At 40.2% G+C, this 25,992-nt stretch overlaps 1 protein-coding gene across 2 annotated transcripts in view; it reads right to left on the bottom strand.

Moving 5' to 3' along the window:
* Positions 1-25,992, bottom strand: part of HLCS (holocarboxylase synthetase) — a 195,681-nt gene that overhangs the window by 120,652 nt on the left and 49,037 nt on the right. For both annotated transcript variants that reach the window (XM_022552978.3, XM_022552980.3), the window contains exon 6: positions 19,773-20,044. In XM_022552978.3, the coding sequence (XP_022408686.2) occupies positions 19,773-20,044 (272 nt within the window). The remainder of the gene's footprint in view (positions 1-19,772; positions 20,045-25,992) is intronic.

The following is a 25,992-nucleotide window of genomic DNA, read 5'->3' as shown; positions in this document are numbered from 1 at the left end:
TAAAACTTCTGAAATTCGTGCAAGTTGATGCACGTATCAGTAGTCTGTTCTTTTTTGTTGTGTAGTGGTATTCAATTGTACGAATCTGCTACAGTGTATCCTGTCCATTCATCTGTTGATGGACTTTTGGGTTGTTCCAGATTTTTAGCTATTACAAATAAAGCTGCCATGAATAATGATGTACAAGTCTTTGTGTAGACACATATTTTCATTTAAGCAAATAACTAGGAGTAGGACTGTTGGGTCAGAAGGAAAAGTACATGTTTGCTTTTAGAAAACAAACTGACATACCGTTTCGTCAAAGTGGTCATACCATTTTACATTCTCACCAGTGATGTGATATTTGGAAATTTTGAGTTATTCCACAGCCTTGCCATTATTTGGTGTGGTTAATCTTTTTATTCTTAGCTACTCTGGTGGGTATGCATATCTCGTGATTTTAATTTGCATTTTTCTGAAGACAGAAAATGTCGAGGATCTTTTCATGTGCTTATTTGGCTGCTGGCATTCTTATTTTGTGAAGTGTTGTTGAAATATTTTAATTGGGCTGTTTGTCATTTTATTATTGAGTTGCAGAAGTTCTTTATATATTACATATACCAGTTTTTGTAAGATATATGTTTTGAAAATATTATCTCCCAGTGTGACTTGTCTATTCATTTTTAATCAGTATCTTCTGATGAGCAGAATATTTTCATTTTTGTGAAGACTAATTTGTCAATTTTTTTCTTCTATGGTTACTGCATTCTCTAACCAGTGTTTGAAACCTCTGACCACCCCCAGGTCATGAAGATTTCTATTTTCCTTTACAAGCTTTATAATTTTTGCTTTGTATTAAGGTCTATGATCCATCTCAAGCCAATTTTAATGTATGATGTAAGGTAGGGATCAAGACTCATTTATTTTCCTATATGAGCTTATATCTAATTATGCCAGCACTGTTTCTTGAAAAGACTTTCCATTCTCCATTGGACTGCTTTGACATCTGTGTCAAAAATCAAACGGCCAATTAAGGGCAGGTCTATTCCTGGGGTATTCTGTTCTACTGATCTATTCTTTTTATTAATGCCAATACCACCCAGCTTTGCTTATCACAGATTTACAGTAAATTTTAAAAGTCAGATAATGTGACTTCAACTTTGTTTTTTTTTTCAATTTTTTGGCTGTGTTGGGTCTTCATTGCTTCTTGTGGACTTCCTCTAGTTGCAGCAAGCGGGGGCTACTCTTTGTTGCTGTGCATGGGCTTCTCACTACAGTGACTTCTCTTGTTGCGGAGCACGGGCTCTAGGCGCACGAACTTCAGTAGTTGTGGCACGTGGGTTCAGTAGTTGTAGCTCGTGGGCTCTAGAACGTAGGCTCAGTAGTTGTGGCACACAGGCTTAGTTGTCCCACGGCATGTGGGATCTTCTCAGACCAGGGATTGAACCCATATCCCCTGCATTGACAGGCGGATTCTTAACCACTACACCACCAGGGAAGTCCTTCAACTTTGTTCTTGTTCAAAGTTATTTTCAATTGTAGAACTCTTATATGTCAATTTTATAAGGAGTTCATACATTTCTACTGATACTACTGCTGTGATTTTTCTTAAATTTGCACTGAATTCATAAATCAATTTAAAGCAAACTGGAACCTTAACAACTTCTGATACATGACCATGGTATCTTTATTTATTGAGATTTTCCTTAATCTCAAAATACTTTCTAATTTCTCTTGTGATTTCTTCCTTGACCCATAGATTATTTAGATGTGTGTTCTTTAATTTTGAAATATTTGTGATCTTCCTAGATACATTTTTTGTTACTAATTTCTAATTTAATTCTGTTGTGGATAGAGAATATACTCTATGTGATTTCACTGTATTTTTACAGAGGCTTGTTTTATGTCCCAGCATACAGTCTCCCTAGGTGAATATGAACCTGAAAAGAACATGCATTCAACTAGGTATAGTGTTCTATACATCAATTAGGTGCAAGTGGTGGATAGTGTTATTCAGATCCTTTTTGTCTTTCATGATTTTTGCTTAGCTGTTCCATCACCTGTTAAAAGTGGTGTTAAATTTCTCAACTATGACTGTGGACTTGTCTATTTTTCTCTTTTAACTCTGTCAATTTTTGCTTCATGTATTTTGAAGCTCTTATTAGGTAAACACACACTGTTATGTCTAGTCAATGACTTGACCGTTTTATCATTATGAAATATCCCTCTTTATAGTGCATGGTGAGAAAACCATAAGACACTGATGAAAGAATCAAAGATGAACCAAACAGATGGAGAGATACACCATGTTCTTGGTTTGGAAGACTCCTTATTGTGAAAATGACTATATCACCCAAAGCAATCTACAGATTCAATGCAATCCCTATCAAACTACCAATGGCAATTTTTACAGAACTAGAACAAAAAATCTTAATATTTGTATGGAGACACAAAGGACCCCGAATGGCCAAAGCAATCTTGATGGAAAAAAAAAAAAATGGAGCTGCAGGAATCAGGCTCCCTGACTTCAGACTATACTACAAAGCTACAGTAATCAAGACAATATGGTACTGGCACAAAAACAGATATATAGATCAATGGAACAGGATAGAAAGCCCAGAGATAAACCCATGACCTTTGGTCACCTCATCTATGACAAGGAAGCGAGGATATGCAATGGAGAAAAGACAGCCTCTTTCAATAAGTGGCACTGGGAAAACTGGACAGCTAATGTAAAAGAATGAAATTAGAACACTCCCAAACTCCATACACAAAAATAAACTCAAAATGGATTAAAGACATAAATATAAGACCGGACACTATAAAACTCTTAGAGGAAAACATAGGAAGAATACTCTTTGACGTAAATCACAGCAAGATCTTTTTTGACCCACCTCCTAGAGAAATGGAAATAAAAACAAAAATAAACAAATGGGACCTAATGAAACTTCAAAGCTTTTGCACAGCAAAGGAAACTATAAACAAGACGAAAAGACAACCCTCAGAATGGGAGAAAATATTTGCAAACGAATCAACGGACAAAGGATTAATCTCCAAAATATATAAACAGCTCATGCAGCTCAATATTTAAAAAACAAACACCCCAATCAAAAAATGGGCAGAAGACCTAAATAGACATTTCTCCAAAGAAGACATACAGATGGCCAAGAAGCACGTGAAAAGTTGCTCAACATCACTAATTATTAGAGAAATGCAAATCAAAACTACCACGAGGTATCACCTCACACCAGTTAGAATGGGCATCATCAGAAAATCTACAAACAACAAATGCTGGAGAGGGTGTGGAGAAAAGGGAACCCTCTTGTACCGTTGGTGGCAATGTAAATTGATACAGCCACTATGGAGAACAGTATAGAGGTTCCTTAAAAAACTAAAAATAGAACTACCATACAACCCAGCAATCCCACACCTGGGCATATACCCAGAGAAAACCATAATTCAAAAAGACACATGCACCCCAATGTTTATTGCAGCAGCACTATTTACAATAGCCAGGTCATGGAAGTAACCTAAATGCCCATCGACAGACAAATGGATAAAGAAGATGTGGTATATATATATATGACGGAATATTACTCAGCCATAAAAAGGAACGAAATTCAGTCATTTGTAGAGACGTGGATGGACCTAGACTGTCATACAGAGTGAAGTAAGCCAGAAAGAGAAAAACAAAAATCATATATTAACGCATATATGTGTAATCTAGAAAAATGGTACAGATGAACCGGTTTGCAAGGCAGAAAGAGAGACACAGATGTAGAGAATAAACATATGGACACCAAGGGGGGAAAGCGGTGGGGGGGGAGAAGGGGGAGAGATGAATTGGGAGATTGAGACTGACATACATACACTAATATGTATAAAACAGATAACTAATAAGAACCTGCTGTATAAAAAAATTTAATTTAATTTAAAAAAAAAGAAATATCCCTCTTTAGCTTTCCTAATTCTGTCTTGAAGTCTGTTTTATTGGAAATTAATGAAGTCACTCCAGCCTTCATAACCTTAGTGTTGGCATGCTATATCTTTTCCTATCCTTTTACTTTTAACCTGTCTTTATAATTAAAGTGTTTCTTAAAGAGAACATATACTCAGGTCTTGCTTTTTCCTTTAAAATCCATTCTAACTTAGTCCATTACCATTTAATGATGGTCTACCATTTTGTACATTTTTGTTTTTTCCCTTCTATTTTTTTGTTTCTCTATTCCTTTTTCTTTCTTCTTTTTTGCTGCCTTCTTTTAGATTATTTGGATATTTTATCTATTGGCTTCTTAAATATAACTCTTTGCCATGTTTTTAGTGGTTATTCTAAAGATTAAAATATATGTACTTAATTTATGTATCTGCCAAGTATATATTATGCCAGCGGTCCCCAACCTTTTTGGCACCAGGGGCTGGTTTCGTGGAAGACAATTTTTGCATGGACGGGGGTGGGGGTGGGGGATGGTTCGGGCGGTGATGTGAGCGATGGGGAGCAGCAGATGAAGCTTCGCTCGCTCGCCTGCTGCTCACCTCCTCCTGTGCAGCCCAGTTCCTAAGACGGGATGGGGACCCCTGTATTATACTATTTCACGTTCGATGCAGTAATGTTGCAATTACATAGGTCCATTTACCACCCCTCCCTGTCCTTTATGCTAGACTTGTCATATGATGACATCAATATAACACAAGATTATGCAGGGTGATGTTATAATTTCCACTTTAAACAGTCATATATATTTTAAAGAAATTAAGTATAAAAAAGTATTTTAAATTTATTCAGATATTTGCCACTTCATTCCTTCCTGAAGGTACAACATTCCATTTGCTGTATTTCCCTTCACCGTCTGGAACGCCCGCCCTTTGGCATTTCTTTCCAGCAGACCTTCACTATTACAAATTGTATTAGCATTCTTTTATCTGAAAATGTATTTTGCCTTCATTGTTGAAGCATATTTTTGCTGGGTACAGAACTCTGGGTTGGCATGGTTTTTTTCCTTTGTGCGCTTTAAAAACATTGTTCCACTCTCTTCTGGTATCCATACTTTCTAAAGAGAAATCCACGAACATTCAAATTATTGTTCCTCTGAATGTAAAGTGTCACTTTCCTCAGATTGCTTTCAGTATGTTCCCTTTATCTTTGGCCTTTAGTGGTTTGTCTAATGATGTAAATAGGTCTATTTTCATCATATTTATCCTCCTTGGGGTTTGCTGAACTTCTTGAACCTGTCAATTTATAATGTCTTTCACCAAACTGGGGGATCATTTAGCCATTATTTCCTCAAATATTTTTTTCTGCCCCGTTCTGTCATTTTTCTCCTTCTGGAAGTCCAATTACACATATACTAGACATTTTGATCTCATCCCACAGGTTCCTGAGGCTCAGCTTATTTTTCTTCAATCTTTTTCTCTCTTCTTCAAATTGGATAATTATTACTGTTCTATTTTCAAGTTCAGAGAACCTGAGAACATGGGGAATATATAATTAAATTTATTATGGCCATCTTTGATGGGTTATTGCAAACTAGACAAAACCTAAAAGAGACATGCCAGTCTAATCTTCAAAGGAAACTGTACTAATGAGAGATGACCTATATACCAGATGAAATTCAAGGAAATACGGAAATTACTATGGTTGAGCACATATTACTACTATTGACACCAGTATAGTAAGGAACTACACTGGCATTTTCATATATACCATTTAATTTAATCCAGATCACAACTCATTCATACAGGTATTATTGCCCATATTTTAATAGTACAGAGGAACAACCAAGTTAAGTAAGCGGTCTCACTAGTAAGCTCAAAAACTTGAACTTAGGACTCCTATTACAGCACTTTCCACCGTACATCTCATTTACAATTTTTCTTAGAAAATCACTAAGAATTAACATGTCAGCCAGTCTGATTTCTTTTTTTAACACCATTAGTATATACGTAGATGTCAGAAGTACGGGGGAGCTAGTATATTAGGATTTCAGCAGTATCTGTTGGAGGTATAGTATTTGGGGCTAAGACTTAAGGCTCTTGAGACAAATCTTTTAAATGCTGCTTCTGCCATTTAACACTTTTTGTGGCTCTGGCCAAGCCATTTAAATTCTCTAAGCAATAGCTCCCTCACCTCTTAAAATGGAAACTATAACATATGTATATCTCATAGGGTTTTGGTAAGGACTGAATAGGAAAAATGCACAGTACCTGCCATGTAGTAAATGCCATATTAATGTTAGGTATTATTACAACATCTCTGTGGACAAAGATGAAATAAATGTAAAATAATTATATAACATAATGAAATACTATAAATAATAATATTATTAGCCTCATCCTGTTCAATTTTCCAATTTTTTCCAACTTTCTTCTAGAAAAGAAATATTGTAATGGAATCACTAAAGATTTATACAGAACTGTTGGCTCAAAAAGAAATATGCTTATTATTTATAATAGGAAAACACTGGAAATAACAGGAATGCATTCATAGGAGATTGATTAAATAAATTACGGTCAAACTATATGCACCCAGTGAAAGACATGTTTTCAGCAAACCATTTGATTGAATGAGAAATGCTTATTTCATATACAATATAATCACGATTTTACATATGTGTGTAGGAGGATAAAAGACTACTATGAAATACAGCAAAAGATTAATATGATCTCTTTTTTTAATGAATTTATTTATTTATGTCTACATTGGGCCTTCATTTTTGCACATGGGCTTTCTCTAGTTGCAGTGAGCGGGGGCTACTCTTCATGGCAGTGCACGGGCTTCTCATTGCAATGGCTTCTCCTGTTGCGGAGCACAGGCTCCAGACACGTGGGCTTCAGTAGTTGTGGCACGTGAGCTCAGTAGTTGTGGCTCACAGGCTCTGGAGAGCAGGCTCAGTAGTTGTGGCACACAGGCTTAGTTGCTCCGCGGCATGTGGGATCTTCCCGGACCAGGGATTGAACCCATGTCCCCTGCATTGGCAGGCGGATTCTTAACCACTGCACCACCAGGGAAGTCCTAATATGATCTCTTATAGGTGGTGAGGTTACAGATAATTTTCATCCCCTTATTATAAGTTATTATATTTCTAAGTTTTCTATAATGAAAAAGAATTCTTTTATAGTTGAAAAATATTTTGAGAAAAATAAATTTGAGTAGTTTTATGCATCGTGACTGGCTTTCTATCAAGGTTTCTGGTCCTTCAAACCTAAAATTTTGATCTCCACCATGGAGATATAAAGAAATGTTTATTACTGAAGATGCTTAGAAAAAAGATGGCATGGAAATAAGGAAGGCCATAATAGCTATCTATAAATATCTTAAACTATCTTAACTAATTAACAAATATCTTAACTGTCATCCGGGAGAAATGTAAGTTTTCTCTATCTGGATCCATGGCCAGATTTCCTTTTTGTTTGTAATAAGATGGGTTTAAAAGGACCCTTCCTGGGAGATAGCACTATCCTATGGTGACTGGAATGAGCTGCCTCAAGTTATAAGAGACCAATACATATTCATTAACTGAAATGAATGGCAGCAATCTGCTCACCATCAGGGTGCTCAGACATCCCCGAAGAGGGCCTCTGGGCAGGAAGGAGAGACTGGCCTTTCAGGCACCTCCCAGTTCTAAGAGTTTTGTGATACACTCTTGGTCTGATTTCAGGCTTAGTTGGTGTCAAATCTTCATTCTATCCCAATTATGACAATATCGTGCTGGAAAATGTTTTCCTGTTTCGTGGCAGTTTTCCAGGTGCCACAGTAAAAAAGTGAAACTGCCTATAATCTTACAAGGACCTGGAGGGAGTGCTCCAAGAAGATCTCTAAGGACCTTAAACACTTGGGAGGTACTTATGCTTTGCATCAAAAAGAAGAGAAGAGAAGACAAGGCAAGGGAACAGAGGAACAAACAAAACGTGAACTAAGAACTACAGGGGGCATTTTAATTGAGCTTCTAAGCAAAAACAAAAACCAATTTCCTGTAAGACAAGCTCCACATACTACATTCACAAGCCTGGTTGGCAACATCCAGGTTTCTTGTATTACCTCCACAAGTAACACAGAATGTCAAAAATCAAATTACATTTCATTTTGTTTAAATTCTAAAACGAGAAGGTGCCGTAACATATTTTCAGAAGTAGGATGGGCACTAAAGATTACAAATTTAAAACTCCAGGAAAGCTGGGAGAAAGCCACAGCTTGTATAAATCCTCCACCTCAGACCCCCCACGGTCGTTCAAGCAAAGGTGGTCCATACTTCCCTTCCAGGGCAGATTCTACACTCTCTCTATTAATGAGCCAAGCAAGCTTTCAAGAAACTTCAAAATCTAAAATGTTGGCCAAGACCTCATCCGGGACAACTACATACCTGTCCAACTCCTCCTCTGCCACGCCCACCACTGCCGCTCCACCCACTGCACCTCCCCAAGCACACCTAAGGCTTTGGTGAACAGAGGGGCATTCATCACAGCTGAGTTCTTCATTCCATGGTGTCATCTGGCTCTTAGATTCTAGGTGTTTGAAATGGAAGCAATCCCAGCAGAGATTTTTCCTCTCAAATACTGCTCATCTCTAATTGGAGACATTTGAATAACCACCTGGATGATCACCCCCCCCCACGACAAAAGCTGCTTAGTTTAACAAGCGTATGGAACCCACCCAGGTTTCTCTGGGTTCCAGAAGGGAACCACAGTTACTCAGTCACCACAATTATTAGTCTGGAGAAGTCTTGAAATTCTGAATGATGCTGAGTTTTATGAATAATACACATATACTTTGACGTGACACCTAACAACCAAAGAAACATGGTGTAATCCATTTGACTGCACGGTACTCCTACAGAAAGCATAAAGAACTTATCTCATGAGAGATAAACTTAAGTCCCCCCTGCCTTAAATCCTTTGGGAATGAGGCAGGGTATAAGAAGACCAACCAGTCGGCCTGCCATTAAGATATAACTCCAGACACAGAGAACAAACGAATGGATACCAGGGGGAAGGGGGGGCAGGGGGATGAATTGGGAGATTGGGATTGACATATATACATTAGTGATACTATGTATAAAATAGATAACTAATGAGAACCTACTGTATCGCACAAGGAACTCTACTCAATGCACTGTGGTGACCTAAATGGGAAGGAAATTCAAAAAAGAGGGGATATATGTATCTGTATAGCTAATTCACTTTGTTGTACAGTAGGAACTAACTCAACATTGTAAAGCAACTATACTCCAATAAAAATTAAAGAAATAAAAAATAAAGCATATGCCTATTAAGAAAAATAAAAGATATAACTCTCCCCAGTCAGCTGGGCCTGAGTGTTGGTTCTAAGGACTTTGGCCAGTGGTCTTGACACCCATGCCCTAAGGAACCTAGGCTCCCCAGCCCCATTTGCACAGCAGGGTATTTCATTTGAAAGGGGCTTTATTGCTTTGAAAAGAAAATTAAGCCATGGATCTAGTACAACCCTCCCATTTTACAGAGGCCCAGAGAGGTTGAGTGCTCCACCCAACGTCACAAAGCTGGTGCGTCAAAATGACAAAGTTACAGCCTAAGTTTCCAGGGTTGTTGACACTGCCATCCTACTGTGTAGTTTCATTTTTAAGTAAATTCTATATACTCATATTATCCAATTTTAAACTGTGAAAACTACATTAGCACCCAGGTGACCTCTGGAAAAAGGTAGGTGCAGACCTCACCATAATTCCTTCCCCTTCTCTTGTCTCCCCTACCCTTCGCACATCTCAAGGAAATACTTCCCTGCCAGGCGATGACTTCATCACTTTCCTTCTCACTAATTTGAATACTCTTGTGGCAGAGCCAAACAAAAAATGAAAATGATGAATGACTCCCTGTGCAATGCAGAAAAAATGTGGTGTTTGGGATCTCAACGTGATGGAATACCCCTCATGCAGAAACAGAACATGCTTCTACCCAAAACAAAAAAAGCAAAAACAAGGGTGTTTCAGAGCTTCAAGTATGTCTGGCCAAATGGTAGGTGTGCAAAAGATTTTAAAGGAGCAGATGAACGCAAATCAACCCTCACCTCGAAAACAGGTAAGTGTTTTATTTGAAAGAAAAACAGAAGTTCTTCTAAGTAAATCACAAAGCAAAGTCAGGGGAGAAATGGTAATAGGGGAGAGGGATGCTGAATAGGGGCAAAGAGATAGCTGCTTGATTGTCTAACACATTTACAGATTTTTACCAAGATACATTTTTTAACCCAGAGCTCAGCCTCCATCTTCTCACCACATGTATACCAGTGAGCAGGCAGACTTGAATTATCTTGAACATTAAATTCTAATAATATTTAAATTTTTTTCCACATATAAATTAATGTTAATTCATAAACTGAGTTTTTGGGTTTTTTCTGTGTTTAGCAAAGTGTTTAATTTTTAATTGATATATATTTGAGACATAACACTGTGTAAAATCAAGGTGTACATGTTAATTTGACACATTTATATATTGTAGTATCACTGCCATTGTAGCAATTATTAGCACCTCTATCATGTTACCTAATTATCATTTCTTTTTAGCGACTGGAATAATTAGGTTCTGGTCTCTTGCAAGTTTGATGATTATAATACAATATTGTTGTCTACATCTACTATACTGTGCGTTAGACCTCTACTCGGTGCAAGTCTATATCCTTAAGAAGCATCCACTCTACAGCCCCCCACCCTCCAGCTCCTGGTAACCACCACTTTACTCTCTGTTCTTATGAGTTTGGCTTTTTTAGATTCCACATATAAGTGATATCATACAGTACTTGACTTCCTCTGTCTGACTGACCTCACTTAGCATAATGTCCTCAAGGTCTAGCCATATTGTCATCGAACCAAGTTTTTAAAATGCTGTTTTCTTGTCGTACATCTCTTGCTGCGTTAGAACCTTGGAACATATTCTCAGTCTTCATTTTTGCTATTTCCAAACAGGTGGCCATCAGCAGTCTCCATACGGGAAAAGCGCCCATCTTAGTCGGTAGGCAAAGGGGAGATTAAACCAGCACTTGCTGACCACCCACCCAGTCCATGTCAGAAGCTGTTCGACAGGCTTTACACTTCACTATTCCCTTTGACCCCTGCGACATGAGTGGCACCCCTGAATGGGCATCACTACAGTTTATACATTTTAAGATAAGAAGTCATGAAATTCGTCCAGGCCAGTAGCCAAGGCCTGTGCTGCTGTCAGCAGCCCATGCTGGCCCGCCCAGTGTAAGGCATATTCTAAGAAGCTCACTCTGGGTACCCCAACGTCATTTAAATGGCCCTGTGGCTAAGAAATAACTCCTTTGCACTCTACAACTGCAGCAGAAAACGCCCCACCCATCAGAAGACTCAACTCCCTTCTAAACTATAGTTAATAGTCTTGGCTTTCTCCCTAAGATAAATCCAGACTGAGGAAAAGAAACTTGCCTGTCGCCATCTTTATTGACTGCCTTTTCTAGCCACAGACCTTGCTTTACCTTGCATTACCTTTTGTGGTCTTTTATTACTGTTTAACTATAACAGAGACATTTAGACTATATCAAATATAAAATCAAGCACTCCTACAGAGTAATAAATATCAGAGATGTTTAAGGAAATTCAAGAGAATGAAACAATATCAAATCCATGCGTTCTGACTGACACAAAAGGTTTAGGGCTCTCGAGGAAGATATAGGTAATGCACAAGGCATACCCATGGGACTGATAATTACATTCAAATTGCTGAAGTTTTGGCTCTTTTGAGCTGACACTTGTTACCTATGAAAATGATAAAATATTAAGTTCTAAATAAAAAGTTAGGTTAAAAAAAGAGAGAGAGAGAACTGGCTGCACATATTTTAAGGGAAACACAGAGACAGTCAACTATGTTTTCTGATCTTTCAAGAAAAGCTGGACTCAAACAAAACATTTTTCCCAAAACAATAACCAGTGATGAGCCATTGTGCTGCTAGTATGATGAGAAAAAATTGTCAAAATCTTCAACAAAAGCTCAACCCCAAGAAAACGCACATCACGCTCTTGAGCCAAGTTGACACTGATTTGTTTCACGGGTGCTCACAGCACCGCCACTGGAACAATGCATTGGTCAAAAAAGGTCAAAAAGAAAAAAAGAATAGTATCTAAAGCTTAAATAATAAAGAGAGATCAATAAATATGAGCTATGCTCTAAGAGCTTTGCAGATGTATTTCAGTACAGCCTCACCCTATCCTGGAGTGGAATGCAGGCTTCTGGAGGGAAGGTCCCACATCTACTGTATCCCCACTGGGTGCCAGGGCCTAGTGCAGAGTCCTGCACATAGCTGGTGCTGAAGAGAAATTAGCAGAGTGACTGAACTTGGAAAGGAAAGAAAATTAAAAAGCTGAGACTATTGCCAGCTACTTCATACAGATAAGGAAATGGAAGCTTGAAAGGTTACTGATTTGCCCAAGGTTATTCATGCAGTAAAAGGTGGAACTGGGATTCCAATCCAGGGCAGCAATACTCCATCCTAAGCTCTAAGCCCCTAGGTCAAACCAAGATACTTCATCCTCAGTCATGTGAAACGAGTGAACGTGGGGAACTACGCAGTTTCTACAAATACCTCCCACAATGGATACCCTACCATAGGATCTATTTTTTACCTAAAAGTCTGGTATACCCTTGAAAGATTAAGACAGTCACCCACCACTGAGAACGTGCAAAAGACTGTGCTGGGAGTTTGGAGAACGGTTCCAGGGGAAGGGCTTCCACTGTGTTCCGGACCACAGGAGAACCAGAACGATGGCTGGGTGGCTTGTCCAAGTGCCCCTGAAGGGTTTCATCACCCGCACGGCATCAGCTTGATGGTCACATTCGGTCTCACTCTTCCGTACCGTAAAACTTGGGACCTTTCAGGTTGTTAAACGTTGTTCAACATTGAGAGAAAGACAGAAAGAAGGTCCAATTCTAATGAAGATGCTATCTTAATAGAACACACTGTTAGCCATCACAAAACGGCAAGCATCATAATGTTTGCCTTACTTAAAAAAAATTAGTTACAAAAATGTAAAAATAAACATCCTAGAACACTAAAAAGTAATATGGAGACATTTCAGGAAAATAACAGGCCATTTTATAATTCAATTCCAGGAGCTTGGCATGTGAAAGGTTAACTTATTCAGGTGTGGAATTGAGACCAAAAAAAAGCATTTGATAGAGAACTGGCCAGAATAACTCTTTAGTCATGACCACTAGAGTCAAAGGCTGGAGTTATATTCTAAACCTTAATTTAGAAGTAAACATTAAAATGAAGGTTTCTTTAAAACTCTCCAATAATTTTCACTTTAAAAGTACCAAATTGGCCTATAAAAAGCTCACACTAATTATTCCAAAGCAATCAACTTCTTAAAAACCCTTTATTTCACAATTAGGCTAACATCCCATTAATTTGGGACACTTACCAATGTATTTATTCTTTGCTCATTACCTATGTGCACATTAAGAGTGCACCAATAACACAATACAGGCATTAATATGTAAAACATCAACAAAAGCCATCTGGAAAGCTAATGAATAATCAAGGGATTTCAAATTAAACTACAGAATTTTCCCTTAGAATCTCTAGGACAACACTGTCAAGTTCAATCTACTCACTCCGCCTCCAGAATCAATTTTTCAAACCTTATGACAGGTCTAATCGCTTCCACCTGTGTCTCCAGCTTGACTCTTGACTGGCATGCTACCAGCCAGGGTGGAAATGTAGACAAAGACCCCTATTAGGATCCGGCTGTTTCTCTACTGTGAGGTCACTCAGCCATTAAATTAGTTCCAGTCCAATTTCTGTCCTCTCAGGCCTCAACTTCTGGGGAGGAGGGTGCACAGTAGAGCGAGTTAGGGGAGCAGAATCAGAAGGGAAGAAAGGCAGAAAGAGATGTTTGGGACTGACTAGACACGTATGCATAGAGGTGAAAACCTGGGACTGGCCCCAAATTGTGAAACAAAAATACCGTCTCTCTTAAATGATGCTGGCTATTCTCCCCAGTGCAATTTCCCCCGAATATATTTTTAATGACTTTATGGGACTGCTTTCCATTTCTTTCCCTTTGCTTGTAGAAAGTCAACTGTTTCCAAAGCAAGTTTTCCTCAACTAACATGAAGCTAGTTCACAAAACCATTTCAGCCCTCTAAAGGCACTGGAGGCTACTGAGAGCCAGAAAGGCTTGGCGGGGTATAGAATTCTGACTCCAGGATCATTTGATCAAAGGGCCTGGGGTGTGTCTAGCGCCCAGGTCTCACAGTTAAGAAAAGCAAGGCCCAGGAGGCTGAGACTGTCAAGGTTACATAGATAGTTGGTGATAAAGTCTTAAGTTCCAGCATTTCCCTACCAGACTGTGAGCTTTAGGCATTAGGGACAATGCCTGACACAGTAACTGCTCCAAAAACTTCACTGATCAGTCTACTTCTCTCCCAGCAACGTGCTCTCTGCTGTGCCTACTTCTCTCTTTCTGCCCGAACTACCAGGCTCAGACCAAGGGTGCAGAGACCTGTATGAACTCACTGTGCACTGGGATCTGCATCTTCCAACGTACTGTGAGGCAAGGACAGTACACTCCCCATCATTCTCTCTCCAGTGCCTAACACAGTGCCTGGCGTACGGCAGGCGCTCCGTAAATGCTTATTCCATGTATGATGAAGGCAAACTTAAGCCTGAAAAATCAAAGGACTTAAAACAATGGTTAGAAGATAAACTTCCGTAATAAAGGAATCTAAGTTACTCTTTACAAATAAAAAGTAGCCCATCCGTGGCCAGTTTAGTCGGGATGTACAAGTATGCAAAGGGAATCAGTATAAACAAGTTTGTGTTCATCTGGCTCACCACACACTGTGGCTTCACACATAAGTTGCTTCGATACCCGACAGAGGCTTGGTGCAAGTCGTCAAAAAAGACGCTATTGGGCTTCCCCGGTGGCGCAGTGGTTGAGAGTCCGCCTGCCGATGCAGGGGACACGGGTTCGTGCCCCGGTCCGGGAAGATCCCACATGCCGCGGAGCGGCTGGGCCCGCCAGCCATGGCTGCTGAGCCTGCATGTCCGGAGCCTGTGCTCCGCAACGGGAGAGGCCACAACAGTGAGAGGCCCGCGTACCGAAAAAAAAAAAAGATACTATCAGTCAAATAAAAGACGATTCCACAACTGTCACAATGACTCAGTTACCCTAAACCCAGTGCTCCAAGGTCTAGCTTTCCCCCTTCCCGCCTTCCCCACAGATGAGGGCCAATCATCACTCATCAGGAGATTGAACAAGATGTGCAGCACTCCTGACCAAACCAGGGCAGGGGGCACCTGGAGGTGCTTGTCCAGGAGTGACGAGGGATGAGCAGTGGCCCATCCACACCCCCTTGTCTGGAAGGCCCGACCAACAACAGCTCACAGTTTCAAATGGCTTCCTGGGTCTGTAGCTATAGGACTGACCATGGAACACAGTAAAGTTCACTGGTCCAGACAGTGTACTAAACCCATACCCCTGGGTCTCTACCAGCCAGCTGAGCTAACTGGTCAGAGGGAAACCTACCAGGAAATAACACAGGAGGAAAAAAAAGAAAGACCGCCTAAGTCAATCAAAACCAGCATTTCATCCAAAAGGTGTTACCCTGACAACAGAGTAGAAAATGCATTTCATGGTCAGAAATATGTGTCAGAAAAAAGGACTGGGATGCGGGATACAGGGTAAAATTACCTCTTCCAACCAGACTTGGTTGGGTGGCACAGCCAAGTCAGACTATCGAGGAAACATCACTCATTCACATGGTTTTCGCTTTTTATTTTTGGAGGGGGAGTCCACAGTACCTTGACGTAATCGGCAAGCAACTCCCGTACTTCCTTCCACCACTCCTCCCCACCAGAGCTCTTTCCCCTCCACAGAACCACTAACATAGCTTTAAAATTCACAGGGTGGGGCAGGAGGTGATGGTAGTGGTGGTTCATGTCTTCAAGACCAGCACGCTCCCTTATCCAGAGATCAAATGAAAGCTTTCAATGCCACCTCAGTGCCACAGTAGTTTAAGCTGGGTTTGTGGTCAAAGAAGAAAATATATCCTCCAATAATTTGTTAAAAGAAAAATTTCCAAATCCTCCTGGATTTATAATAACACAAGAAAAAGACCTGTAATGGCACTGAACAAGCAGTGAAATAAAACCAGAGTTACCTGTCAAATAATTATTTCTACCTATGATTTTAAATTTTGCAAGCATTGGGGCCATCATAATGTATATGCTACCTAAAGGCCTCCTGCTATTTTTTTAGGAGTCCAACACACAGAAAGTACATGCTTGTTTCAAAGACTTCTAAGCATCCTCTACTACCTACCTCCTCTCCTCCTTGGTAACAGAACCCTAATATCCAGTGGATTCATGGGTGCCAAGTATAAAGACCACAGTTATTTCTTAGCCTTCTTTGTAGGTTAATATGGTCATGTAACTAGGTTCTAGCCCTGGGATATAAACAAAAATATCATGAGCAACTTCTGAAAGAGTCCATAAAGAATGGGGGTGGGTTTCCCTGGTGGCAAAGTGGTTAAGAATCTGCCTGCCAATGCAGGGGACACGGGTTCGAGCCCTGGTCCGGGAAGATCCCACATGCGGCGGAGCAACTAAGCCCGTGCGCCACAACTACTGAGCCTGTGCTCTAGAGCCCACGAACCACAACTACTGAGCCTGCGTGCCACAACTACTGAAGCCCGTGCCTAAAGCCCGTGCTCCACAACAAGAGAAGCCACTGCAGTGAGAAGCCAGTGCTCCACAACGAAGAGTAGCCTGCGCTGGCCACAACTAGAGAAAGACCGTGTGCAGCAACGAAGACCCAATGTGGCCAAAAATAAATAAAAAATAAATTTTTAAAAAATATTAAAAAAAAAAAGAATGGGGGCACACGCTACTATCCCCTCTCCTTCTGCTTACCGGCTACAATGAGAGGGAATATAAATGAGTGGGTCGCCTCTTGGACCACTTGCTGAGGGTGACAGAGCAACTCAACTGGGTCCTGGACACTGTGAGCCACACTCGGCCCTAGGCTGTCCATCTCAGTCCATCTCATATACAGTAAAAAACTTCAATCCTATTTAAGCCACTTTAATTTGGGGGATCACTGTCTCACACAGCTGAACCTAACCCCAACTGACCTAGAAATTGGTACCTGAATGGGATGTGCTAGGGCTTAGATCTTGTGCTCATCATAAGAAACAGGCCTAAAAATGCAGATGGGATCTGGGCGGGGGCAGCTGGCAAGGACATGGGTCTCACAGGTTCACCGCTAATGAACACTGTCATGCAGCAGCAAAGCATTCAATCGAGGCCTGGCCTTCGGTAGCTTGGGAGGTAGACCACACGTCTGTTAGAAGCTGTATCATCATAGGGAAAAGCTCTGAAAACAAAATGTCAGTGTTTATCAGAAATAGGAACAATTCCACATACTATAAATTCTGTTACCTAGCATTCTACACACTGGTGTGATGTATGAAATTAGTCGATACATATAAAGTACATAAAAGCAGTGTATGGAATATAAAAGCTTTCAATACCTATTAGCTACTATTATTGTTGTTATAACCACAACAATATACTGTTTCCATAAGAGTAGCTCATTTATAGGATCAAATATAATGTTAGCTGTAGAAATGTCTTCACTCTTCCTCTTAGAAAATAATAATGTTTCATTTACCTATCTCCTGACCCCTTTGTGGATAATTCTGGGAGCTTTTTGACACCAAGGTGACCTCTTCAAGTTCCTTGTAAAAAAGGCTACAGCCGCCCAGGAACCTCTCCCCAGCCTCGCTGACTCAGTAGGCTGCAGTGAGTACCTTTCTCTTAGTGTTAGGAAGGAACCCACGTGTGCGGTGGAAGAGGACATCTATGCTAAGTCATGGTGGAAGGCGCCTGCTTATTCACCGCCTGCTCTGTGCGAAGCAGAGCTTCATCAGTAATCATCAAAGCCATTTTACCACCCACACTCTGGAGACTAGACAAGAAAAGAAACAAAGATTCCTAAATGCTCTTTGGAAAAGCTGAAATGTTTCTCTTTTGTAAAAATAACAAGCTTTAACCCTACAGAAGTTTCCCAACTCCACTATTGTCGAGCTCAAGCACACTTTTACAGACCCAAGTTGCTTAAGGTGGAATTTTCATTTTTCAAAAAAAGTTCAATATCAAAACTGAACTTACAGATAGTCAAGCGTAATAAAACTGTTATTTACACGGCATTTCTTTTCCATCCCACAACACAGCCTCACCGGGGTATAAGGAAACCCAACCATACGATTACACAGGAGCCTCGGTCTACCCACCCTAGCAAGGCACTCACAGCCCTCTTGGTAATACACTGCCCAAACTCAATAGCGATAATCTCAAAGTTTCAAGATTTCCCCAACACAAAATATTCTTCACTGTTGTCCACAAAAACAGCCAAAATGGTCTGGAAGCGCCAACGCTTTTCCATCTGAATTTCACCTCCCAAAATCTCTTGTTAAATATTGTGTCTCATTTTTTATTTGGAAAATATGATTATAATGGGTCACCTTTTCGATATAGTTCACTGCAGTAACAAAAGATTATCACAGAATTTGTACAAGCGAGTAATAACTGCTCCATACAAATACAGGTGTTTTCTTCTCTACAGGGATTCAAGGGATTGGCAGGGGGAGGGGAGTAGAGGCAGGAGAGGATGGGAACACTGGAAAAAAAAAAAAGTACCTATGACAACACGACACAACTCGGGCAACAAGAACTGTTCATTACCATTGCTCACATTCCCCTTCTTACTTCACCTCCTCACTCTGCTAATTCCCCCATAATACTAATGCTTTTCCTACATCCTATACGTACACTAAAATTGCCATTTCCATGACTGTGAGTATGACAGTCATGAAATCCTAAAATGATCTCATCAGTTTCTATCAACATACTAGCAAATCCAGAAATTATTGTTAAGAAGCCAAAATACTTCCACACGTTCCATATGTTGAACTATGTATCTGTCTAATTGTGCAGTCCCGCAGGTGGAAGTGTCTAGAAACTAAATGGGGGGCTGGGGGGGTGGAGTCTTACATTCCTTAAATATTAGTCCCATGTTGAAGGAAGATGCTTTTCTTATTCACTCCCTCTATAACCCTCCTTTTTAAACTATCTATCTCAACATAAGAGTATTACCTAATACTGACTAATTTGGAGTTTAAAAATTCCTTTCATCTGTTTTCCATTTTTAAACCTTTAATCAAAGTCCATGAAACAGAAGGAATAAAAAGGAAAAGTTGCAATAAGAGTAAATTTTGAACATCCAAATGGGATTACAGAGCGCTTTAAAAATGCATTGGATAGGAACATACCAAAACAGGTTTTCAAAGTACAAAGCTCTAATTTATTTAATTTAACACAGCTTACATGTCATTCAAATTTGCTATCCTAATGCTCCTGCAAAACATCTTAAACTGGTTATAACATCTTAACACTGATTATAACAACACAAATGTAAAGCGGTAACATGAACACCCGTGCCACCTGCTAAACATCTTTTTTCCTAATGTTCTTCTTTCCAAAGACATTCTGAAAGGCCAGATTAAAGGAAGAGAGTCACAAGGCACAAAAATCCCCCATTCTTTAAAACACAAATCTTTGACCAAAGAACTTTAATTTCTTTTCCTACATTTTAACTCCTCTAGGACAGGGTACTCCCATCTTGCTAGCGCTTTATTAAGAGTTATCGTTCTAAATCTCTATCCCTCTCACCCAGCACTGGTTAGAGAGAACGATCAACATAACTGGATTCCTCCAAGCAGGTAGAGAAGCCAGCCTGGCCAGAACTTACCCGTCCAGAAGACTCATTGTGGTGGTTGTCACTTCAGCAAACAGAATTACTTTTCCAAGTTTCTTTGTCTGCAAATTTTGTTGGTAGATCTCAAAGTTAAAATTTTCTGATGAGAAGGTCTCTATGTCAGTCACCACAGGTATAGCAGATGGGGTGATTTCTATTTCAAACGTGTAGGATGAAACGAATTTAAGGGAGAGCTTGCTAGATTTTATTACTCCTTCAGCATCCACATGTTTCCCCAGCCACTGCATAAGAGGATCCCGGATTTCCTGTGTCATAAAGAAAGAAATGGAAAGGTCGTAATTTGGCATTATGTTAGACGATGGTAGCTTTTCCTTAAAATGCCATTTTGGTAATATAAGAACGTCCTAATTCATGACCAATAAAAGCTAGATTAACATAGTCTGAACATATAAACTATTATACAATAGACAATAAGTAACTAAATATACCTATATTATAAAATTAAACTATTCAGAAACCAAGATCCAGGGAAATAAGTACATTTCTATCCTACACTAACTATATCCTAAATTCTCAAAAGTCCTCTCCAGTTCTAGAGTTCATTAGTGATTCTCTAGTCCTCTATGAATTTTACAGAAAATTTATAACTTTATATTTCCACCCTCAAGGAAATTCATTATCTCATCTGGGGAAATAAAAACCTAGGTGAAAAGTCACAGAAGACAAAGTACTAAGATACTAGAGAATTCGCTCTCAGCCTCTGCAGGACCTCCACCTCCTCTCATAGACAAGCTGACCATCACCAGCCACTGACGGGTTACCAACAGTGAAAGTAACGGGGTACCCAAAGAGGCTTTTCTCTTTGCCTCCCCAAGGAGGGGAGGGCAGAACTACAGGAGATATTATCTAACCTAGTACAGAGCTCTCTACCCACCCTCCCAAGAGGCTGCAACTTCCTCTTGCACCCTGAAAGCCCCAGGGGCCTCCTCCTGGGGTGGAGCATCAGGGGGTTGGGGGGAGTCAGCATCCTGAGAGGCCAGAGCAAAACATACTAGAATCTGTCAGTCACAGTAAATGCTGATCTGGACTCCTGGGCCACCTTCATGCAAATGCCAGGCACTTCCAAAGAGGAGATGGGTCCTTCTGTTAATATCAGGAGTCTGTCCCAAAGCTCCACGTGCCTAAGAGAAGCAGCTTCAAAGATGAAATGTCATTTAGCTAAATTCTATTAATGAAGCTTTAAAATTCACTTCCAATTTGCAGAAAATACACAGGTTAGAGGAACAAGTTAAATGGCTTCAAAGGAAGTGATCAGAAGAAACCCAGAGGGTGAGACATATTACAGCACAAGAATCTTCAAGTGTGTGTGTGTGTGTGCACGCACACACACGCACGTGCTGGCGCAGAGCGTCCAGTCAGTCCTGGGAGTCCACTTCTGCAGGCGGCAAGGAGGCAGAAGAGGATGACAGGGCAGTAAAAAGAGGACTGAGAAGTAACCAACAGCCTCTCTGGGGAAGGAGAGAAACTGTAGACCCCGAGGACAAAACACTGCCAAGGAATTTCCTCTCAAGGAAAAGGAAGAATGGGACAGTGGCTACAGGGAGGAATGAAGTCAAAACAGGTTTTGTTTGGTTATTAAACGAGAGAAATAACAGCACGATTTTTTTTTTTTTTTATGACAGTGTGAGCGATCCTATGGAGAAAAGAAAACAGGTAAACAGGTAAGGGGTGGGGCCTAATGATCAAGCTGAGAGGTCGGCCTTGAAAGCAGAGCTCTTTATCCATTGGGATGGGCAGGATTCATATCACCTCTGGGGACATCAGCCCAGCTTCCCCACTGGATCGCAGCCCTCCCTCACCCCTTGCTGGCTACACAGCCAGCCCTGGGAATTGATCTACACTGCCACCACCCTGCTCCAAAGCCACCCACAGTTGGGAGTCCTGGCGCTGGGTGCTGGTGATATCATCTTCTGATTCCTTCTATCTTCTCTATAAATAGGAAGAAAGAGGCTCAGCCAAGAGTGAAAAGGAGGAAGGAGGTGCTGGAGGTTTGAGAAAGGAGAGTGAGAAAATGAAGGAAGCAGGGAAAATCGTATGCGCAAGCAGAAGCATTCAAGGTTCATCTAAGGTTAGTGCTTCTGAATTCAGAGTGAGCAGTCGGCATGATTTTCTGCTTTTCTGCAGCCACACACAGCTACATGCTATATGAGACAGGCACAGGGGTGATCCTGCTTGAACGAGCACCAGAAAAGTCATTGGAAGAGGTCAAGCTGAAGTGAGCCACCAGGAGTTACAGCACTAACTTTCCATCCTTGCACAAAGAACCAAGAAAAATTTTAAATGGAATATTCCCTGTTCACCATTAATTCTTTAATATACACTCTACTGGAGTAAGAATAAAAATGAATAAATTATAAAAGTAACCCCCTATTATGTGCTGAATGTTTGTATCCCAAAAATCCATGTGTTGAAATTCTAATTAATCCCCAAGGCGATGGTATTTGGAGGTGGGGCCTTTGGGTATGATTAAGTCATGAGGGTGGAGCCCTCATGAATGGGATAGTACCTTTAAAAAACCAATCCCAGGGGGCTTCCCTGGTGGCGCAGTGGTTGAGAGTCCGCCTGCCGATGCAGGGGACACGGGTTCGTGCCCAGGTCCGGGAGGATCCCACATGCCGCAGAGCGGCTAGGCCCGTGAGCCATGGCCGCTGAGCCTGCGCGTCCGGAGCCTGTGCTCCACAACGGGAGAGGTCACAACAGTGAGAAGCCCGCGTACCACAAAAAAAATAAATAAATAAAAATAAAATAAAATAAAAACCAATCCCAGGACTTCCCTAGTGGCGCAGTGGTTAAGAATACGCCTGCCAATGCAGGGGACACACGTTCAAGCCCTGGCCCGGGAAGATCCCACATGCCGCAGGACAACTAAACCCGTGCGCCACAACTACTGAGCCTGCGCTCTGTAGCCCGCGAGCCACAACTACTGAAGCCCGTGCACCTAGAGCCCGTGCTCCACAACAAGAGAAGCGACTGCAATGAGAAGCCCACACGCCGCAACGAAGAGTAGCCCCGCTCACCGAAACTAGAGAAAGCCTGCATGCAGCAACGAAGACCCAACGCAGCCATAAATAAATAAATTTATTTTTTTGAAAAAAAGGCAATCCCAGAGAGATCCTTCACCCTCTCCACCAAGTGAGGACATAGCAAAAAGATGTTTGCCTGCAACCTGGGAGAGGGCCCTCACCAGAACAACCATGCTGGCACACTGATCTCAGACCTCCAGCCACCAAAAGTATGAAAAATAAGTGTCTGTTGTTTATAAGCTGCCCAGTCTATGCTATCCTGTTTTAGCAGCCTGTATTGACTAAGACACCCCCAAACCTCAAACCTGGCCATTAGTTATAACCAACTCTGCTCCTTAAACTTTAGTCAATGCCCTTAAAGTATAAAGCGAACAAATCCAAATTTCCTTCATCACATTCCCCAGGACAGCTGGATTTCACAAGGGCACTGCACAGGCTAAAGATACATCAGGGAATAGGTTAAATCATAAAAAAAGAGAGGGAAATACTCTGAACAATAAACACTTCTTAACTAACTTCAGTTTTCATTAACTCATTAACTGTTTCATTAAGAGTTTTCATTAACTCATTAACTGTTTCATTAACAGTTTTCACTAACATTAAAGCAAGAGTTAAACAGTTATTCAGCAGGCGTAGGCAATGTGAATCCCCCATTCAAAGTCTATGAAAATCAAGATAAAACCAAAAAGAAACAGCTAGCACCAGGTAGACCTTTCAGACAGGAATAAAGCAGGGAATTTCCTATGGAGCAAATTATCCAACTGGCCATCTATATATCATTCAACTAATAAATTGTTTGTTTTTGAAAGCAACACTTAGAGATGCACAAATATGCAAAATAAATTAAAATTGATGTAAGCAAGGTATATGAGAGTTTTTTTTTTTAATACTTCTTTCATATAATCTTTCAGGACTTAATCAGAGCCAAGTAAGTTATTCAGAAAAAAGAGAATCTAAAAAGATATAAAACAAGGCATGGAACTTATTAAGAAATATAACTGTATACCACCTATAATTCTCCTAAATATTTATATTCTCAATAGTCAAATGCAACTGTAAGCCGTCAAGTAAAACCGAGTACACATGGGTCGCCCATCCCCGTTATCCCTAGACAGGAGAATAAAACTCTGGTCACAAGAAGTATCAAAATTACTACCTGTTTGATGCAAATCTGCCTTGTATGTCCTCTCAAATGGACTTAAGTTACAATGATGACTTCAGAGCTACAGAATTAGCTGCTATCATAAAAGTAAAAGGAATTAATTCTTGATTCTTGGTTTAACTCTACCAATGACCACTAAGGCGGTGTAGAAATGCTAGTGAAGAAAAAAGTTTGGAGCATATATATCAAGGTAAATGGGTTGGCATAAGTAGTATTACCAACCCCCTACTCTCAAGTCTACCTAACTCTATAAACACAACTATCGGAGCATGCAAAAATGTCACTGCTTCAGGAAAGATTTCTCCGACCCACAGCCTGTCCCAGTCTAAGTTAGGACTCTCTTTCATAAACTTAGTGGCTTTATAGCACTTTTCAAATTGTAATTCCATAGTTTGCATAATCATTTACTCAATGTCCCACTGTCTTGCTAGAATGTAAGCTCCATAAAGACAGCAAATGCACGCTTCTGTCTGGCTCACACTGTATCCATGGCACCCGGTACCAAGTCTGGCAAATGCTGCATGCTTAATAAGCGTTCATCATATAAATGCATATTAAATTCCTTACCAAACACATCCCACAAGTAAGAAACATAACTAGGTATATCAAGAGGGAAAGCCCAGAAAAGGCAAACTAAGAGATGGCCTTGAAATGGATACACAGCATCAAAAAGAAATATGAAATCGTTAAAGTCAAATCAGTCCTGTTGAAAATAAGACAACTGCTATCAAATTCCACTCCAATGAAATTCATTAAAACCTTCTAATTAATGTTATTTTTTTAAACATTTGAACTTCAAGAATTTAGTACTTACCTTTCTCTAAGATTTCAGGCTAATTAAATACAATTTAGGTGGAACCAAAAACAACATTTTATAGTCACATAAATGTTGGCCCCTTTGAACCAGCCACAGCACTAGGGAAACACTAGCTATTCTCAAGGAAAGTGAATGTGCCTTTGTTTCCTATTGGGACATGTTGCACACAACATGAAAACCCCAAGGAATCCACCAAAAAAGTACTAGAACTAGTACTTTTAGCAAGGTTGCAAAATACAAGGTCAATATACAAAAACTGGGTTTATTTCTAGCCATGAATATCTGGAGTCTGAATTTTTTTAAATACCATTTTCAATGGCATCAATAGATCTGAAACATTTAGGAATAAATTAAAGAAAGTATGTGCCAGAACTGTACACTGAAAACTACAAACACTACTGAATTTAAAATTAAAGAAGTCCTAAATAACTGAAGAGATATACCATGTTCATGGATCAGAACACTCAATATTATTGACGTCAATTCTTCTCCAAATTGATCTATGGAATCGATGCAATTCGAATCAAAATCCTAGCAAGCTCCTTCTAAAACTTACATAGATATAGAATAGGCCTAGAATGACCAAAACAATTTCGGGAAGAAAAAAGTTGGAAGATTTACCTTATCTGACTTCAAGATTTATTATAAAGCTGCAGGGATCAAGACAGTATGGTATTTCCTTACAGACAGACATATATTTCTAAAAACAGAACAGAGTCCAGAAATAGTGCCACACATATATGTTCAGTTGATTTTCAACAAGGTAATTCACCTGAAAAAAATCTTCTTTTCAATACATGGTGCTGAAAAAATGGGACACACATAGGCAAAAAAACAAAAAAAAACCCAAAACACCTTGACCCTTACATGTATACCAAAAGTAACTTGAAATGAATCACAGACCTAAATGTAAAAATATAAAACTTCTAAAATAAAATACAGGAGAAAAACTTTCTGATCTTAGGATAGGTAAATCTTTTCTCAGATACAACAAAAGAAACATGAACCATCAAATTAAAAAAAATGATAGGGCTTTCCTGGTGGCGCAGTGGTTGAGAATCTGCCTGCCAATGCAGGGGACGTGGGTTCGAGCCCTGGTCTGGGAAGATCCCACAGGCCACGGAGCAACTGGGCCCATGAGCCACAACTACTGAGCCTGCGCGTTTGGAGCCTGTGCTCTGCAACAAGAGG

Source organism: Delphinapterus leucas, chromosome 4 (genome assembly GCF_059928025.1).
Source record: "Delphinapterus leucas isolate spDelLeu-1000000601 "Yukka" chromosome 4, BTC_Dleu_Yukka2, whole genome shotgun sequence".
Lineage (NCBI taxonomy): Eukaryota > Metazoa > Chordata > Mammalia > Artiodactyla > Monodontidae > Delphinapterus > Delphinapterus leucas.
The sequence above is the reverse complement of the archived record's forward strand: the minus strand, read 5'-3'. Positions and strand labels throughout refer to the sequence as shown.